At 44.4% G+C, this 20,061-nt stretch overlaps 1 protein-coding gene across 3 annotated transcripts in view; it reads right to left on the reverse strand.

Moving 5' to 3' along the window:
• Dis3l2 (DIS3 like 3'-5' exoribonuclease 2) overlaps positions 1-20,061 on the reverse strand; it is a 266,965-nt gene that overhangs the window by 169,352 nt on the left and 77,552 nt on the right. For all 3 annotated transcript variants that reach the window (XM_063237106.1, XM_003474416.4, XM_013157595.2), the window contains one exon: positions 2,867-3,101. In XM_063237106.1, the coding sequence (XP_063093176.1) occupies positions 2,867-3,101 (235 nt within the window). The remainder of the gene's footprint in view (positions 1-2,866; positions 3,102-20,061) is intronic.

Here is a 20,061-nt window from a genome sequence, read left to right on the forward strand (position 1 = left end):
GGTGTCTTGACACAGAGGCAATATAATGGAGTCTTCGTGCAATGAGATAAAAAGACTTCACTGCCAAGTAATTCATGTGAATCACTGCAATTAGGAGTAACCTTCTCATGGCCAAACACAGCAGCTCTGGAGTCAGCTGTGGGGAGAAGAGGGAGGAAAGAGGGAGCAGTAGACTTCTGCAGGGAAGGACTCTTGAAGAGGTCCCCAAGTATCAGAGACAGAGGACCACACAACACACCCGGCCCAGGAAGAAAGGCACTAGGAGGGAACAAGAGTCACTTTTGCATGAAGTGGGCCCAGCAGAGCATCACTACCATCACAGTCACTCCATGAATGCTGGGTGACACACACTCCCTGCCGCCTCCCTAGAGGAAAGGGTCTGAGATTCACAGAACTATTTTCTTAATGCAACGATTGAAGTTTTGTAGACAACCAGGGCTGAATGCTCACTATCAGAGAAACTGATGCTTTTCATAAAGATACAAATATTTCCTGGCCCAACACGGAGAAACAGTGCACACACATGTAATATGTAATATTTGCTTTGGGGCCAGGCATGGTGGTGCACTGCTGTAATCCCAGCACTCGGGAGGCTGAGACAGGAGGATCCTTGTGAGTTCAAGACCAGCCTGGACTACAAAGTGAGTCCAAGGCCAGGCTGAACTGCATAGCGAGACCCTGTCTCAAAAAAATAAGTTGTTTTAGGTAAAGAAACACAATATTAAAACAAAAAAAGCTTTTCACACAAGCATGAACTAGGATTAAAAATGCATATGCAAGCACAACACAAGCAAAGAATCTTTCTAGAAGTCTTAGGAAGAATTTATGGTGCTCTTAAGGTTATGGTTTGTTTCAATAACAAATTTCAAAACCTTAAATGGTGCAAAAAGTACTAACATGTTAACTGTAACCAGATTTTATATTATCCTGAGCAAGAGAAGCTAGTTAAAATATGCTTACAAATGCTGTGATGTTTTAAAGAGCAAATTGCAATTTTCCTAAATATCAAGAGGGCAAGAAATGAGAAACAGCCGTGTGGTTTCCCAGACTTGATATTTAGAGGCTCACAGGAAAGTAAGATCTGTACAAACTCCGAGGGAGGGGTCAGGGCTGCTCCGGAAGCTACGCGGTGAACAGAGGGCTACAAGAACATGAAAAGAGAAGGGAAAGACATGTGGACTTATGAGTGTTGAGCGACATTTACTTGTGACAGGAGGAGAAGGAGGAGAACAGATGACACACCAAGAGGTGGCCTTGCCACCAAGGCTCCTGAAGGTCGAAGCAAACTGTATGAATCCAATCCAACCATCAATTCTGCTGTGGCCTTGAACCATTAGTACTTCTTGCTCTTGCATTTGTATCTGCTAATGAGAGGGCAAGGTGTCTTATTCCCCCAGTGTGCAACCCAGGGGAAAGAGAGGTGCTAGGACTTTCCAAGCCTAACTAGCAGCACTGGGTTTCCATGGACTAGCTTTGAGCCAAATGCTTGGTCTACTTTGGTTGGCTGGCTTGGTCCTGCGCAAACATCTCATCTTGATGATCTCGCTGATAAACAATTTGATTACTAAAGTCTTGGTTATTTCCCTCTCTTCCAGTTCTGATGCTCTTACAAAATGCATATGCACTTTAAAAAGAATCACAATATTCAACTATTTTTAAGGAAAAAAGAAACATCAGAAGAATAAAATTTCAAGGACTCGCATCCAAATTAAATACACTGAGGCCTGAACTGTGAAACCACTAGTTATTGAAGCATGCACCTGCACAATAACAGACTTGGATGTCCTGGGGTCAGCAGGCCTGGGGGCACGGCAGTGAAAGAGGAAGTGGAAGCCTCTTCATTCAATGCATTCATTCTGAAGGATGGCATTTGCCATCAAAAGGGATACAGGCTTTCAGAATATGCTCTCTGGCCCAGGTCACAAGAGCAAGGAAGAAAACCAGGTAATCCTTCTGCAGTCACTTTCTGAAATCACCTCCAGCTTTCACCAGGATGCAGGTAGCTGTGCTGGCCAGTTCCTACCCCAAGTCATCTGCTAGATATCCTCCTGCAGTAATGGTCTGGCATACCTTTCGGCCTTTCAAGGCGCTGTGCCAGAAACTTCCTGATAACAAAGCTAATTATCTAGTCTGCTTGGCCAGGTCAGTGTTGCTCAAGCTTCTCTATTGCAGAGTATACACAAAACTCTGTGTGACTGGAAAACATACTACCTCCATTTAACCCCCTCAGAAACTGGCAAGGTGAAATGCTCCACTTGTAAATGCTCCTCGCCCTCAAGCTCCTTAGTGTGTGGTCAGGTAGGGCCTTGGGCATAGCTCCTCACCCATGTGTTCGTAACTCCTTTTTTCTCTGCAGCCAGAGGACCCGTGACTTAGATGTCAATCACAGAAAACTAGACAGGCTTTCTCTATGGCCTAGAATCAAAATTCTCCCGAAAGATAATCTGCTTAGAAAATTTAGGATGATCCATATGTACAATGACAGAAATTTTTTTAATACTGAATTAAAGCAAAATCAAGGGTAAAATACAGTATTTTTGTGCATGAGATTTTAAAGATTTGATTCTGTTCTTATCACCCACAGGAAGACTGGAAGACCACTGGGAATGTTGGCACTAGCTATGGACACAAGGCAAAGCCTAGAGGAATGGGAAACAGCAACTACTGCCCACACAAACTTCCGGACAGCACTTCTGTCCCCTCTTTTGGAACCAGCAGCAGAAGCCTGACAAGGAGCCCCACCCCTAATTTTTGTCACAGGTTAGACACGGAACACACCAATTGTGCTGTGTGACTCACTCGGTCACAAAGAGAGAAGCCCACTGCTTCATTATCCACCAAACCCATGCAGCAGTCCAGGCCTCACCTTTATCATGACTACAAACTGAGAGCTTCTTAACACCATCCACCAGCACATTCTGTGTGCCACCATGTCCATCTTCTGAGTCACTGTCATCGTACTGAGCCTCTATAATCACATCAGGACTGTCATTATAGCCTCTCAAGGACTGCAGCGGGAGGTGGTGTCCACAGAGCTCCTCGGGGAGCTCAGATTCATAGGCAGCTTCTGCTACTTTGTCATTGCTCTCTGGTTTAATTACCTGAAGAAAAGAGAAAAATTCTGCTAAGTTATTGGGACATAGGAGGCGAGAAAAGAGTAGACTGTTCTTTTCTAAGGAAAACTACCTATTTGGAAGCTGACAGCATTAAGCAATCTCCATGTGATTTGAAAAAGGACCTTTATTTTCCCAATGCAAGGGCTGTCTTGCTGGGTATGATGGCACACACCTCTAATCCCAGCACTTAGGAGGCTGAGGCAGGAGGATGCTGTGAGTTCAAGGCTAGCCTGGGTTACAAAGTGAGTTCAAGGCCTGCCTGAACTGCACATTAAAATCCTATCTCAAAAACCAAACCAAAACAACAACAATAAAAGGCTGTCATGAGGTAAACCAGCAGAGTGTGGCTGGCTTTTCAAGATGCCCCAAATTAATGCTGTGTGCACCTCACATTTTTCTAAATACCAAAAGTGCCACCCTTAAGAGTCCACTGCACAATAGCAAGTAGTACAGTAGCAATGATAAAAGAACTCAATCAAGGAGGAAAATGTGCTCTCAAGTGAAAGCACTAAAAGAGAAGATGAGATTTTTAAAGACAAAAGTACAAACAACAGTTTTAAAATGTTCCTATAAAATATCGAGCCTTAATTATTCATTTTGAGGACCGAAATCAGTAAGAATCATGCAAAAAGCAAGGAATCCAGACACTAAGTCATTTAAGTGAGTCTGTGACATGATGATCACAGTCTCTGACATCTTTGGGCTGTAATAAAGTAAACAAGGTACTGCTGAGTAACCGAGAAAAACAACAACTTAGAGCCTATTCAGAAATCTCCCCATCCACATTAGCGAGATGGCAGCAGCAGACTTTACACTTTAGAGGTTCCAGATATTACTCGGAACATCATGTCCTTCTTAAGAACCTTATTTCAGAATAAGAAATCTATACACAATTAAAATAGAAAATTAAATGATCACATGTGTGCCTATATGATATAAAAAACAAATCTTGTCATTACATGTAATGGATTCCCTTCATTCTTTCAAATGAGTGCTGAAAAGTACAACTTACACCAGGACCCCTGAAGGCTTCCATTCTAGTGAGGTGACAGATGGGGACACTTTACCTATGTAGCACTTCTTGTTTTGGGGCACCCAGCAAGTGCCAGGCACCAAGAAGGCAGCGGTGAACCCAACTGAAAGGCCACCAGCAGTAAGTGTGAGTAAAAACATCAAACGAATGCAAAGTTGTAAGCTGATGAGCGAAACACCAAGAAGCAGGGGCAGCTCGCTCAGCAGGCAGTGGCGGGTGAGTGGAGAGGCCAGGAGGGAGCGGCGGCTTCTCTCAGGTCCCTCCCATGCTTATATGACAGTTTGATCTGGAGACTTCAAAATAGATACCCACTTTGGCAAACCAGACATACAGTTTAATTAGATCAGACAAAGAGCATGGTAATGCAAGATCTACCTCTTACCCAAGGAATAAAAAGTTAATAAATTTCCCCTCCATATGTTCCAACACAGCCATCCCTAGATACTTAGTATTATGACACCCACTTAGAAAACCAGTGTAAAAGACTGCAAAGAAATCTTCAATCTGAGTGAAGACTGAGAACATAACCCCAAAGTTTAAAAAATGCCAGCTTAATAAAAATATAATAACAGAGAACTCCTGAGATCCGGCCATGGTGGAACTCAGGCAGCTTGTTAACTTGCCCTCTTGGTAAGAGCCTGCAGCATGGGCCAGGAGGAGAATCAGAACTCCTTAAATCCGACCATGGTGGGACTCAGGCAGCTTATTCCCCCACCCTCTTGGTAAGCACCTGCGGTGTAGGCCTGGAGGAGAACCATTACCTGTGAGCCTACTACCACATGGCTAAAAAATCAAGCACCCTTCCCCCAGCCCCCCACCCCATAGCTTAGCTGGGGATAGATGTCTCAGCATCTCTTGGGAGGAATGACTATATGCAGTATAGCAAATATGGGGGATTTCCTTCTATCTTCTGTTTGAAGGCAAAGGTTGTTTTCACTGTTTTGTTACGTTTCTTTTGCTCTATTCAGTATTCTCAATTGGTTTTATAATGTTCTATTTTTGGTTTGATTTTGTCATACCTAGTTGACTGGACAACTATTGTGAAGTTAAAGAGATATACCATAGTACCTATTACTACTATCCCAGTATCCTACTGTGAAATCCTGTACCAATTTCATTGCATTGTCTCGATTGGCTTTGTTCTGTCTTGTGCTGTTGCATTTTCACTACTTTCAAAATAAAAATTTTTTAAAACTGTAAAGAAAAAATATATATATAATAACAGAAAAATATGTAAACAAGTCACATTTTTGACCAAAATTGTGGCTTTTGATAAAAAATTTTAAATACTTGGTTCCCAATCTCCAGAAGTATTTACTAGAAGTTTCTTTGAATTTATGCTATGTTTTGACTCTTGCCAGATTCATTCATTCACTCACTGTTTCTATCAGAAGTTTAGCGCTGTGGTGCTACCCACAAGTGCTCCTTCAAGGAGGGGCCCAAGGACATCTTTTTTGAGACCATGATCCCAGCCACTTTGTGCTTCTGACAAAGAAAAGGAACCAACACAATCAGCTCTCCACACTGTTCTTGTGCTCTGACCCCCACCGCCTGCTTTCAGATAGGACCCTAAGTAGATCCTTCGAACAGAGCCGGGGAGATAGCTCAGCTGCAAAGCCCCTGCCTGGGAAGTATAAGGTTGTGAGTTCAGTTCCCAGTACCAAAATAAAAAAAGTAACACTGGGTAAATCAGGAAACCACTCAGCTCACTGGGACATGCCTGGGTATCCAGGGTATCCAGGAACATGTGCCCTCGACACCCTCAGAGAGTTAACACCACCATGGCTCTGTCAGAGCAGCCCAGTGCAAATGGTAGTGCGCTGCAGAGGGTGTGGCTAAGGCTGGTGGCTGCAGCCTGGCCACTGGGCTGCTGCTTTCCCTTTCTCTTTCCCATCAAGCTCTGCCTACCTACCTGCTGCCCTCTCACTAAGAGCTCCTGTCAGTGGGAAAGCATTTGCCTACCATGCGTGAGGCCCTGCACTCAACCTCCTGCAAGAATGGGGTGCTAAGACTCCCTGGCAGGATGGCTGGGTGAAGTTTACACTGGGACACAGACAAGACAGGTGGGATAGTTGCATCACACTACAAAAACTACAGAAGCTGTCAAAGGCTTCTAGGGGTTTTTTTAAAGGACTCAGGAACCACCATAAAGGGGCTTTCTCTGGTCAACCCTGGAGATTTCTAAGCGTTTATCCTACATTCTCTATATAATCTGTACCTCATGGTAAGCAAATAGCTGGTAAGTTAAAATTCATCTTTATAAATGTTTCAGTTAATTAAATGAAGAAATAAAGACTTTCGGTGTCACTATTTTGCCATCCCTGCTGAAATCATGAATTCAGGAGGTTATCGCCATGGGTGCTAAAACCAGTAAGGCATAAGCTGACCAGAAGGGAGTTTTATAATAGGTAAAACACATTAGTAATTCCTGAATCCACTGATCAACATGAATATCAGCAAGAGAGAAGAAACCAAAGTGTTTCTTGATTCACCATGGTAAGAGTACACAAAACCTATGAAGCTGCACCCTGCCCCTGCCCCATGCTGAAACTAAGTCTGATCTGACACAGGCAATAGAGGAAATGGAGGAACAGCTTAACACTATCACGTTACATTCAATGAGAGTCATGATATGGGAAATCCTACAAGACAACGACCCAGTCTGGCCAATAAATAAGCTGCAAAAAAGAAAAATAGTGAGTCCACAGATTTAAATACTTGTCACATACCAACCAAAGGCAATATGCGGGTTTTATTTGGCTCCTAATTCTAATTAATCAAGTATTCAAAAAGGAGGCATAAGAAGAGAGAATCAGGACAATTTGAATGTAGATTAATGAATATCATTAACAAATTGTGATTATGTTAAGATCTCTCACTTTGGGACACAACTGAAGTATTTATGAACGAAAGGATGGCTCTATCTACACTAATAGGGGATTACATCCAGTCTTATGGCTTTAAATATCTCTGACTTGCTTGCTTTTCTCTCGTGCTGAGACAAAATACCCGATGCTCACATTAAAGAAGAAAAGGTTTAGTCAGCTCACAGTTTGTAGGCATTTCAGTCCATAATCAGCTGTCTCCAAGGTAGGGTAGCACATTGGCAGAAGGTTGACAATTCATGGTGGCAAAAGACAGCAAAAGCAACAAGAGCAAAAGGGGAGAAGAGCAACAGAAGACTCTTTCTGTCCCCTATATTACATGCAGACCACCCACCCTAGAATGGTATAGTACTCATATCTATAATCTCAACATTGGACCAGGAATCTTTCACAAACTCTAGATTCAGCCACCTCTGAAAAGCAACCCCCCATGACTGCATGAGGCTTTGTGGGGATATCCAGACACAAACCATAGCAACTCTTTATGCTATTACTTCCCAAAATTAAATGTCAGGCCTCAGTATCTCCCCTCACACCAAACTTATATCCAACTGCCTATGTGATGTCAGGCACTCATGTGAACAAGAGGACTCATGACTCCCATGGGAGCTCAAGCCTCACCAGCACGCCTGTCCCAGCAGAAGGCTCACTCAGACACTCCAGTCCAGGATGTGGCAGCAGTCTGGACCCTTTCCTTCTGCTCGTAACTACATTCCCTCCATCAGAAGAGCCCACTAGTCCTGCCTGCAAGTCTATTTTCTTCCGTTCTACCAAGCCAAAAAACCTTTATTTCCTTGCCAAATTACGGCAAAAACCACTCTCCCAATGCCCACTTTGAACCAAAGCAGCTAGGGTGGTCCTGTACGGGTAAATCTGATCACATTACTCTTCCTGGAGTCTCCCAGGCCTCTCCCACTGCCATGACAGCCAGCCTGACCAGATATGGTCTCATCTGTTTTTCCATCCTCATTTTCTACAACTTTCTCCTTCACAAACTACATCCTTAGAGACTATCACAAATTACATTCTTAGAGACCATCTTCATAGGCCCACAACACTTCAAATCTTCCTGGCTGGGGCTTTTGCACCTGCTGTCCCCTGCCCAGGAAGCTCTCCGCCTGGCTATTGATGGGAGGGATTGCTCCCCAGTGTCTGCTCAGGTCTCCGCCAATGTCCATCCCTGAGCACACTCAGGACACAGCCCCACCTCACAGTCATCGGCACTCTCCTGATTCTGCTTTGTTTCATTGCAGCACTTCCACTACCTGAAGATATACTGCCTGCTTACTGACTTATTACTAGAATCTAGGTTTGAGAGCACAAGAGGCTATTACCCAGCTTTCCCATCACCAGGACAAAATACCTCACCCAGGAAACTGACAGAAAGAGAACCCGTGGTTGGCTGGCGCCACGGCAGAAACAGCACAGTGGAAGGCGGCCACTCACGTCACGGCAGCCAGGAAGCAGAAGGCAGCCCCCAGGGACCCACCTGCTGCTCCCACCACAGGCAGCCATGAACTAGGGAAGCCATCACTGGACTCATGGCCTTTTGAAGTCCAGTAGATTCCTGAGAATCAGGCAAAAGCCAGAATCTCTTCCTCCACAGAAAATGCACACATATAAATAAACAGGAAATACTTGGTAAGAACTGCAAGAGTCAAAGTACAGCAGGTATATCTCGGAGAACTCGGGGTACAGAGTGCAAGGCAGGTGCCACAGCAATAAGCTGCTCCAGCCTCAAGAACATAGAGTACCCAGCCAGTGATACAGTATTACCCCAAGCCAGGTGGATACGCTATTAGGCAGAGGGGTTTCACAGGTCATTCCACCTCCTGAATGTATAAATAAATGCACTGCAGCCACTGGAGCCCCCTTCTTCCTTTTCCTCCTCCTCCTCCCTTCCTTCCTTCTTCTCCCATCAGGAGAGAGGGCTCCATCTAGCCTCCATTTTCTGTATTGTGACTCCCGTCCCTTCTCTCCAACCTCTCACCATCCTCACCTGGGGGAACTTCAAACACACGACAACGCTTGCTCATTTGAGTTTCCTTGTTCCTTGCTCCTCACACAGAGTTTTGCCAGCTATATGCAGCAGTTTGCTTCACCAAAGGTAGACCTGTCCCTGCTGTTCCCTCTCAGAGAATAAAATGGGGTCAGAGCAAGGCTGTTGCTGGCAGTGTGCAGAGTTGAAAAGCTCCCACTCTGCAGGACAGAGAACAGCACTGCTCTATGGCAGGGTGGGTATGGGGGACCCCAAAAGACCAGATGGAACTAAGAAGCTCTAAAAGGTGCAGGGAGGAGGCCTGGGATACAACAGAGAAAAGTGGGCTGATGGGGACCTGTGATAAGGGGATGTTAGCCTATGCTGGCAGGGGGGTGGCACCCTGCTGGAAGAAGGCTACCTGAGCAACAGGGATACCACACAAGAGCAAGTGGAAAACGGCTCTGGGAGATGGTAACCTAAAAAGGCTAGCAGAATCTGAGAAGACAATACAAAAAAATATGGTCACATACATATACAAAAAGCAGCACCAGAAAAGAAATAATAATAAATTCAACTCCGTTGAGATTAAGATTTTCCTTTTATTCTCAGATATCATCGAAGAATTTAAAAACATAAGCCACAGATGTGCTCATACATAGAATATAAAAAGACCTCTGACTGACCAATAAAAGATAGAGAAACCCCTTCAAAAACAAGGGAAGAGGCCAGGCATGGTGGCAGATGTCTGTAATCCCAGCACTCCGGAGGCTAAGGCAGGAACTGGATGATACACAGGATCACTGCGAGTTTAAGGTTAGGGTAGGCTACAAAGTGAGCTCAAGGCCAGCCTGAACTACACAGCCAACCTGTCTCAAAAAAGCAAACAAAAATTAAAATGAGGGAAAAGCTTAAAGGTGCCCTGCAAAATAGAAAGGCCAAGTGGCCAGTAGAGATAGAGAGGTGGCCAGTCTCCTGTGACATCAAAGAAACTGAGTTAAAGCCACAATGAAACATCACTACAGACCCACAGCATGCACCATCCTAGCAGAACTCACGGAGTACCACGGCCAGGCTCTGTGGGGTGAATGTAAGACGGGCACGAAGGAGAAGCACAAGCCTGGTTTGTCCTACATTACACCCTGCCTCCCTCAGGACTTGCCAGGGAACACAGTTCCAGCAGAGAAAACCCACATAAATATAAGGAGATGTAAATGGGCCTTCAGGGATGGCAAGCCGGGGTGGAGGGGCACAAGGGGAAGGGGAGAAGGCAGAGAAGGACAGCCTTGAGTCTGAGCTACAGACTGTGCAGATAGCTGGAGGGGAAGAGCAACACAAAGTCTCCAGTCACCACCACCAATGGCCCTGAGCCACAGCTGGCCCAGGTCCCAGCTGTGCTGCCTCGGGAGTGCTGCTTCACCTCTAAATCTCAGTTTTTCACCCTTCAAATGGGAACGTGAGTGTCCAGTACCTTAGAAGTCTTGCGGGATGTGAGATAATATATGAAATACTCTTAGCTCAGGGGTCTGGAACAATCAGGAGCTTAACAAGCCAATGAAGTAATAACTCAATAGGGAGCCTCTGAATTCTGAACAGGAATCAGAGTTCACTGCAAGGCCCTGAACTTGAGTAACAAAAAAGGTTAGGACTGTGCAATGGGGGAGACAAATCCAGGCTCCAATCCAGGAAATCCAAGGCGATGAGGGGCATCCCAGCAGCAGCTCAGAGTGCAGCTCTGGAAAATGAAGGACTCAGACCAGATCAGGGAATATTCACAATACGGGGACAGTTAAACAAATTAGGAGTTTAATAAGCAAGTGAAACAATAAACAACTCTTGCCCTCTGTGCCCAGGGCCAAATATCACCTGAAAACAGAACTGAAGAAGCGCTCAAATATAAGAGAGTCAACATGAAGAATGAAGGAAGTGGAGACATTTAAACCTAACTATAAACATGTAGATTAATGGACACTAAGGTTTTCAGTGTGACTTGCCACACTACTGCACAGCCTGCCCATGCTTCGGATCTGCTCCACAGGAGGACCTGGTAATGCACAGGAGAACAGTTTCCTCACCTCACAGAGCAGGAGACATGTCACCAACTCTGAGCTACTACACAGCAGGGCTGTGACATGCACACAGGTCTGGAATGCTGACTCTGCCGCTCTAAGTCCTGGACTCTGAGGAAATCCCCCACAGGAGCAGAGGACAGGCAGATTCGAGGGAGACTAGGCATGAAGAGGGTGAACTTTCACGACATCCAGTCCATGAACGCTTCTGCACCTTTTCCTTGCCATGTCCTCCGGGCTCCCTGACTGGCTGCGCTCCATTTACTTGTCTGCACACTTCTGTCTTCTACCAGCGGGCGGATCATATGCATTTTTACATTTCACAATGCATGGCCCTCAGAACAAGCTCAGTAAATACTGTTACACTTTTCCCTGAGAAGACTAAGGCTGGAGTCAGCTGTAAAAGAAACACACGGGCACACATATACATCAAGAAAAAAGCTAGCAAGCAGCAAGAGCCCCCAGTTAAAATGTATGTCCGCACAATGTTACCTGTTACTGCATCTCCTCCATCAACTGTCTGAAAACAGTCAAAGAGAATGTTAGCAAAATTAACACTCAACACCATAAGAGGCAAAGGAGTAAAACTGTGCAATATTGAAATAAATGTGCTTTTTCTAAAATAATTTTATGTCTTCACATTTAAATTATAATTCAAGTTTTGAAAGTTACTAAAAAGGTCACTGTTCCCCAATTTAAAAAAAATCTTAGGAAGAAGTGACAAATGTCAGATAAAGAGAAAGCCTAGGTCTGTCAGCAGCTTCAGGAACATTTCCTGATCCCTCAGAGTTGTGCAGTAACCTCTACTACTCAGAAATGGAGAAAACTGTCTACAAACAGCAATTGAAACTCACCAGAACCCAGAGGAGGGACTGCCACTTCAAAACTGTGTGTCAGTTTTTTCTTCCTTTTCTTTTAAAATTCATATACTATAGTTCAAAACAGGCGGGAGGGGTAAAGAGAAAAAGTCTTTGCAACCAAAAACTTCAAACTGCATCCTAAATAAAAATGCCAGGTAACATTCCCATTATGCTGGTTTACCCAAACTGTACAAAAGCCAATTTCAAATCTTACAAAAAGATCAATTTGACAGCAGCATGGAAAATTGTGTTCTCACAAGCAGTTCCCCTGCATCTCCTTCAGATGGTGGGGAGGACACTGCCGTCCCCTTGGCAGAATGGAGCTTTGCCAGAAAATTCAACTGTGCCTCTGTCAAAGGTCCCCTGCTGACTCGGCTCACCGGGCAGTGGTAGCGAAGGCTCTGCCCAGGAGCCCCTGCGCCCTCATGGTCACCCGGCCTCTGACTCAGCACTGGTATGTCGGGGGATCCAGCCAGGAGCTGCTTCCCTTCGCAGACTTCTCTTGCAGGCCAAAGTGACAGCACTCACTTGCCACACGTTTTAGCAAACTTTCAAATCCCTTAATGGCACACTTGGGAGAAAGTATAATACACTGTTCAGGAAATACCCCAGAGCCAAGAAAAGCAACTGATACTTCTACAGGGACTTGTGGAGAAAGCTTGCCAACAAGCCTCCTTCGTTATAAAACAACTGTAAACACTGTCAGCTACAGACATACAAACATTCTCTAACGACGTGTACCACTGGGAACCGCCTGCCTAAGATAGTTCATCTACAAGTACATTTTATCCAGTTAGCAGGCACCGTTAACAACCGATCCGCTCTTCCGGACACTCAGGCCAAAGCCTGCTACCCTCTGCCCATGTCCCCACACCCCACCCTCACACACCTCCGCAGCGGACCTTGGCGGAGGCTCCAGCCAGCTCTAGCCCTGCTACCCCCACCTTGGTTCCTACTCCTATGTCTCTCACCTGCACAAGGGCAGCAGCTTCAGAGGCCCTCGCGCCCCTGTCCCTGCCCTCTCTGGAGCTGTTCCCAACACAGTGGTCAGCATGGGTAACACATAAGTTACCATCCCGGTTCTCGACTCAAGGGGTCCCTCTAATCCTCTACAGGTCCATCAGAGCCAAAACCAAACTCCCATGGACACATAGCAGCCCCCTGACCTTCTACACCTGTCCCTGGGTCCCCCAGCCTCATGTCCATGATTCTCTCCCTGCCTCTTCGCTGTCCTCCTGATGCCCAGGATACATTGTAGGCTCCCGAGATCCTCAGAGTCCTCTCACGTCCTTCAGTTCCTACTCGAAGTCACCTCTTTGAGGAGGCCTCTTGGACCACACTACCTAAAACCTCAACCTTGTCCCCACTCTTCACTCCTTCTCCCTTCTGCCTCTTCAGGGCTTATCACTCACTGAGTGTGTACAGCTACTATTCTATTTAATGTTATTATGTCCTCCCCAGGGGAGTACAAGTTTCCTGAAGGCAAAGCCTCTTTCCATCTGCTCACAATTATATATGCAGCTCTTAAAATAATACCTGACACAATGGGTGCTCAATACCTATTTGGTAAATAAATGAATACTGACAAATTTCATGCAGTCAAAGTGATAACTATGCAATTTATGTAGTAAGGATGCCCCAATTTCTCCCTTATGCAACGTGCAATACACAACATTGGCTACAAACAATTGTCAACAAGGACCTTCCAACTCCCCAGAATCTCCTGAGCCCTTCTGCAGGCCAGGGCAAGGATGCAGGTCCCTGCTCATCTTGCAAGAGCAGCTCAGTCCCAGCAACCCACCTGGGGGAGCACTGACCTGAGTGTGAATGAACTCAGAGGCACCTTCTTCTCAAGAAAAAAGCCACAACCACATAGACAATGCAGAAGATCACTGCCCATTGTTGTAGTCAGGGGTTACAAAAATAATTACATACAGGACACATAATTTATAGTATTATTTATGATGGTCACCCAAGGAGTCAATACAAAAAAAATACAGGAAATCTGTCCATAACACTAAAGACCTAGAAAATCCAGTCAAGGGCCTGGATCCCAGAGCAATAACCTCTGTGAGTTCAGCTGAAAACCTAGAGCCCAACCTAGGAAATGACTCACACAAGTCTATTTCATGGATCTGCGCTGGGAAGGCCCAAAGGTCAGTGGTAGAAGCTAGAAAGTCTATGCCAGTGGGGTGAAGGAGCTGTGCCAGTAGGTTGAGGGTTCTGCAGTGGAGCCAAGAAGTGACGCTCAAAATAAGGACCAGGACTCCCCAGAAAAGTACCACAACTGTCCTCAGCAACAATGAGGTCCCAAGCTCCTCTGACAATGGTAACAACCGAGTTCATATCAGGAAGCCAGCATGACAAGCTTCTCCTGGAGATCGAACAGCACACATCTTTCCCTCCAGAGTCAGGAAGCGATGCTCAAAGTAAGGACCAAAGCTCCCCCAAAAGTAAACCATAGACACTCTCAACAATAAAGCTCTGAGCTCCTCTGATGGTAACAGCCAAATTCATATCAGGGGAACCAGCATGACATACTCCTCCAGGAGAACCAAGCGCCCCAAACAACAGCACTCACTAAGGAGAACCCACAGCGCTACTCTTCCTCTCTAGGTCTCCTTTTCATGGTTGGCAGCTTTCCTCAGATGGGACGTCCACGCTCAGCACCAAGCTGATTCAGGTCAGCCGGTATTTAAGTTGACCACCAATGCACTGTACCACTAAAGTCACAGTGATGCAGAATTTCTGGAAACCTGTATTCTGTAAGTCACATTAAGTTATACTCATTTCCCCATTGGAACTACACAACAGCTTGCTAGACCGAAGTGAGGTTCCCACCTCTACCCTACAACTCAAGCAGTTCAGAACTAGGAAATTGAGGGACTTGAACATGGCTGTGCAGCCAGCACTGTGCTGTCAACCTTCACCCCAGAGTCCCGAGGCTGCTTCACACACAGGAAACCCCTGCACCTTCTCAGCTGGGAGGCTGGGTAGTCATTGGGTGGCTTCTTTCAGCCTTAGTGGCTGTCTTGGTTACTTTTCTCTTGTTGCTGAGACAAAATACCAGACACCAAAAACTAAGGAAGGAAAGGTTTATTTAGCTCACAGTTTGTAGAAGTTTTCGTCCATAACCCGCTGGCTCCAAGGCAGGATGGTGTGGCACAGGGGCAACACTTCAAGGTGGCAGAAGACAGAAAAAGTATCAAAAAGAAAAAAAGTGGGGGAGAGCAAGCCTCTTTCCTCCCTTACGTTGTAAGCTGGCTACCACCTTCCCAGGGCTGGCATAGCACTCACACCACCACTGGGCCCTCTTCTTGCACAGGCTGAGGATGTTTACAAAGTAAGGACCCTGATTCCCTGCTGAGTGGCTTGGTTAAACTTCTAAACTTCTCAAATTGACACAGTATATCAACCATTACAGGGGCATTGTCAGAATGGTACTCGGGACCTGGCTTAGATCCCCAATCTCTCAAACAAGTGTACAATGAAGGTTTAAAATAAATGAGACAAGTAGTATGATTTTAGGGCTCCAAGAGGATCAAAACCCTCTGCAGAGTTTGAGACTCTTGGGGCTAAAATGAGAAATGTCTCTGGGCAGTCTGTATTTATTTTTTCAGTCAAAGGAAGGATTAGAGTGGAAAATGCAGGAAACTCAGCAAGATCTTGGGAGTGGTTCAGACTTCCAAGTAGTGATTTATGTTAATTTAGAAGTATCTTGACCTTGAGAATAATCCTGAGATGACTCATGAAGGCACAGGTGATCTTATGCTAAGAGTCAATGGGAAATCTCAGACGGGTGGTAGCGATAACCCCACTTCTTCCTTTTATCCCATAAGAAAATATGTAAAACCAGTCACTGTGAATCTGTGGCCCACAGCAGAATGGGAAGAAGTAGTAAGAAGAGAGGAACTCTTTTCCTCTCTTTATTCTTTTTGCCGGGAGGAGGAGGCAGGGGGTTCCACAGAGTCTCACTAAGTTGCCTGGCCTGACCTCGATCTTGCCATCTTTCTGCCTGGGCCTCCCGAGGAACTGGGACTATCGGCTACGTTCTGCTCTTCTCCTTTTACCTGAGCTCTGTGCAATATTCTGTAGGCCAGTGGTGGTGAACCTATGGGAGGAGGACTCCTGTGGCAGGAGTGCCACAGCAAGCTATGTGTATCATTGAGAGCTCTATAAGGTTCACCATCACTGCTCTAGACAATTCCCTTTTACTAAGCCACTACAGCAACTTGAAACATAAAGCCAACCAGGCATGGTGGCACACACCTATAATTACAATACTCAGGAGGCTGAGGCAGGAGGATCACTGCGAGTTCAAGACCAGCCTGGGTGACAAAGTGAACTCAAGGTCAGCCTGAACTACATAACGATATCCTGTCTCAAAAAGACAAAAAAAAAAAAAAAAAAGCAGCCACCCTAACCCTTCCCCACAAAGCATTCTCCTTTTCTGTTTTCTTTCTAACAGCACCACTATCACTTTCTTCTGGGCCACTCATGCTTACAATCTTACAACTACGTTTCCACTCCTAACATACCAGCCACCAGATCCTTTACTTATCTTTTTACAAACATGGTTATATCTCCAGAAATTCCCCAGTGTTCTCCTAATATATCCCCAGAAATAAAAACTCAGGTTGTATTACTCTCTTACTCATAAATTTTCCATGAATCTCTCTTTCCTAAAGAAAGTACTTCTCCATTCTTGCCATTCAGAGACCTTGACCTTGACAATGTCACTGACCTTTTAAATCACTTGAAACTTACCTCTTATCTGTCCATTGCATACCATTCACAGTCCACTACGAACTCTATCTTGTCTTGAAATCATACCAGATCAAGAATAGGCTTGTAACAGCTTAACACGGCATGACCTGTCTCTTTCTATTTCTCAGTAAGGAAAACTATGTAACTTCTTCTGGAAGTGGTTGGATTTAACTATTTCTTGGTTTGTTTTTGTTTGTTTGTTTGTTTTTGTCTTTTTGAGAGAGAGTTTCACTATGCAGTTCAGGCTGACCTTGAATTCATTTTTATAGCCTCAAACTCCTTACCTCAGCCACCCAAGTGCTCAGATCTCAGGTGTACACCACCACACCCTGAAAATTTAACTATTAAAAAGAAAAGATAAAATGATACTTATGTGCTACGGATCACCCTGCTGTGCTGGCCTAGCTCTGGCTGCAAGAGAAAAAACGCAGAAGTCTGCAGGGAAGATTTAGGGCCCTTGGATACTTCCTAAGAGATCTCAGGATAGAAAGCCACAGGTACTTCTGACATGTGCCCCCCCTCCTCCCCTACATGGCCACCACCACCAGACTCTGGAACAACAAAGCAGCCACGACATCCACGAAGGAAAATAAGAAGCAGGTACGCTTCCCCTTAGAGGAGACCCAGTTGACAGACACAGGAGAATTCAGCTAGAACTATCTCAATAGCAAGGCGATATTTTGACATCAAAAATGACCAAAGAGGTAGGAAACACAATTCAACAGTTTGGTAGAATATCACACCAATTTCTGAACTCAGGAACAGATTCTTAAAGGTAAGAAGAGAACAAATCTAGGAAAACAGAAACAGTAAACTCTAGGGAAGAATTTATAATAAAGAGAGAAACACTGGATTTCCACCTGAACAAAGTTAACACAAGGAATAATCACTGAGATTTAACAAATGAACATAACACATGTACTGATGGGTTCCGCTCATACAGGACTCTGCCAGACTTAATATGGTGCCTGCCCAGCATGGTACTGGATCCTAGAACAACAGCATGTGCCTCCAATACTAGTTATCTGTATTCTTCTTCCAAGCCAGAATTGAACTTCCTGCTTTGCAGGTGAGCGTGCCAGCATTTCACCAATCAGCTGTCAATGCATCATTCTGCCCGCCCCTTCAAACCCTACCCTCTGTCAAGCCTAATAAAAGCCCAGTGGCTTCTTTGCCTGCCTCAGAGGGATATTGCACTCTTTGCAGCCCTTGTGTGCCTGCAATAAAGACCTTTTTCCTTTTCTGCCTTGCTTTCTCTCCCACATCAAAAAACCTAATGTACAATTACACAAATACATTGCTTTTCTTTAACTTTTTACTTTTTATTGCTTGTTTTTTGTTTTTGTTTTGAGACAGGGTCTCATTTAATCACCTAGGCTAGCCTCAAACTTAACAGTTTTCTTGCTTCAGCCTCCTAGTTGCTGGACTGCAGGTGTGTACCACACCTGGCTTTTTATAGTATTATAACGTAAATCTCTAAAGCATAATCAACATATTTGTTAATGCCTCTTTTTGCTAAAGTTAAAAACCAACTTGATCTGGATATCTTGTTTTAAGTAACTTAATAATGCAATTCCATCAACCTGATCAAACTGAGACGTTTGATTAATATTTACTGAATCATGCTTGTATGCATGTGTGCGTATATTTGTGCATGCATGTGCATATACATGCCTTGGCTTTCCTTGATGTCAGCTCCTCTACTAAGGAAGTCTCCTCATAGAGAAGGATAAAGAATGTGATAAGGTTGCCAATAGCATCACCATCACATCCGAGTCTCTTAGAGACCCCAGCGTAAAGAAGAATTTCTTGGTAAGGTACTCTGTAAAACAGTTGGAGCTCACATGCCTAGCCCTGCATCGGTCACCACAGAACAGAAGTAGATGGAGACTGACACTCCTCTGTAAGAATAAAACTGAAATTTCCTTAAACATGCTCAAAGAAGGTTCCTTTTTAAAAAAAAAAACATTCTCTGTATTTGTATGCATGAGTCTACTATTAATATCATTGTCCATACTCACCTGAATCATATATTTTCCTTCTAGTCTCACAAACATTTTGTATGTAGAATCAAATCAGAGATATAATATTAATTAGGAAAGAAAATAAGCAGGTCTGGTGGCACACACCTGTAATCCCAGCACTTGAGGAGGCTGAGGCAGGAGAATAACTATGAGTTCAAGGCCAGCCTGAACTGCACAGCAAAAACTTGTCTCAAAAAGACCAAAAAAAGAAAAAAAAAAAAAAAAAAAGAAACTTGTCCAGTTTTTTTTTTTTGTCAATTAAAAGATCATCTATGTTTACAGTTTTTATACACATAGTGCTACAATACTGGACTAGCACTCCTTCACAAAATACCAACCTGTAGCAAAATGCATTTCACATCTTAAAAGATTCATTTCAATGCCCTGAACCTCACTGAACAACAGGGTCAACCTGCAGACCATTTTAGGAAATCAGACAATATATAATGAATTTCTTTCAGGACACAATAAAAGGACCACAATTCCAGAGCCTGAAAATATTCACATAGCCAGGTTATGATTAAGAAATTAAGCACAATGATCTGAGAGTCAGCCAACAATTGGTTTGATCAGTGGTCTCTGCTATGCCAGAAATTCTGTGCCATTGCCATGTTTTAAAAAGACTTCAGAGCTAGCCAAATGAATAACTGTAACTGTGTCTCAAGCCAGCCTCTCCTCCTCCTCAAACCATGAAGGACAGGGTCCACTTCCCCCACAGAACACCCGTCCCAGCATGTGTGCTGTGGGTCTTCTTGCCAAGCTGTGTGCCTCAGAGTATAGCTCCTGTCTCCTGATTGCTGCCTGCTCCCTCCTTCGAATAAAATTCTCACATTAGCACACACAGCTTTTCACTTCTGTTTTTGAACTCACTTTCATAAAGCAGGGATAGCTGTAATGCTATCATACAAAGTGACTCAAAGGAGAAAACAGTATTACCAGGGACAAAGGAGATTATTCCATGTTAAGAGTCAATGCATAAGAAAATGAGTCACCTAATACAAATGTTTCCAATTACATAAAAGCAGACTAAGTAGAAGGAGACAAAATACATCCCCAATCACAGACAGTTTCACAAGCTAAAACAAAAAAAAGAACAAGGAAGATCTGAACAACACATGCAGCCCCACAAACTGGTGTGACGTTTGCACAAGACTCTGAAGAAGTACAAAATAAAAATTCAAGTGTACACAGAACTTTTACCAAGACACACCAAAGACTGAATCCAATGACCCTCAGTGGTGTTCAAAAGGCTGAAATCTGAGCATGTGCCCTCTGACCATAACATAATTAAATTATTAACTGATAACTAGGATATTTAGGGACGCTCCT

This window comes from Cavia porcellus, unplaced genomic scaffold (assembly GCF_034190915.1).
Source record: "Cavia porcellus strain 051 isolate PalLab524CR breed Dunkin Hartley unplaced genomic scaffold, mCavPor4.1 scaffold_26, whole genome shotgun sequence".
Lineage (NCBI taxonomy): Eukaryota > Metazoa > Chordata > Mammalia > Rodentia > Caviidae > Cavia > Cavia porcellus.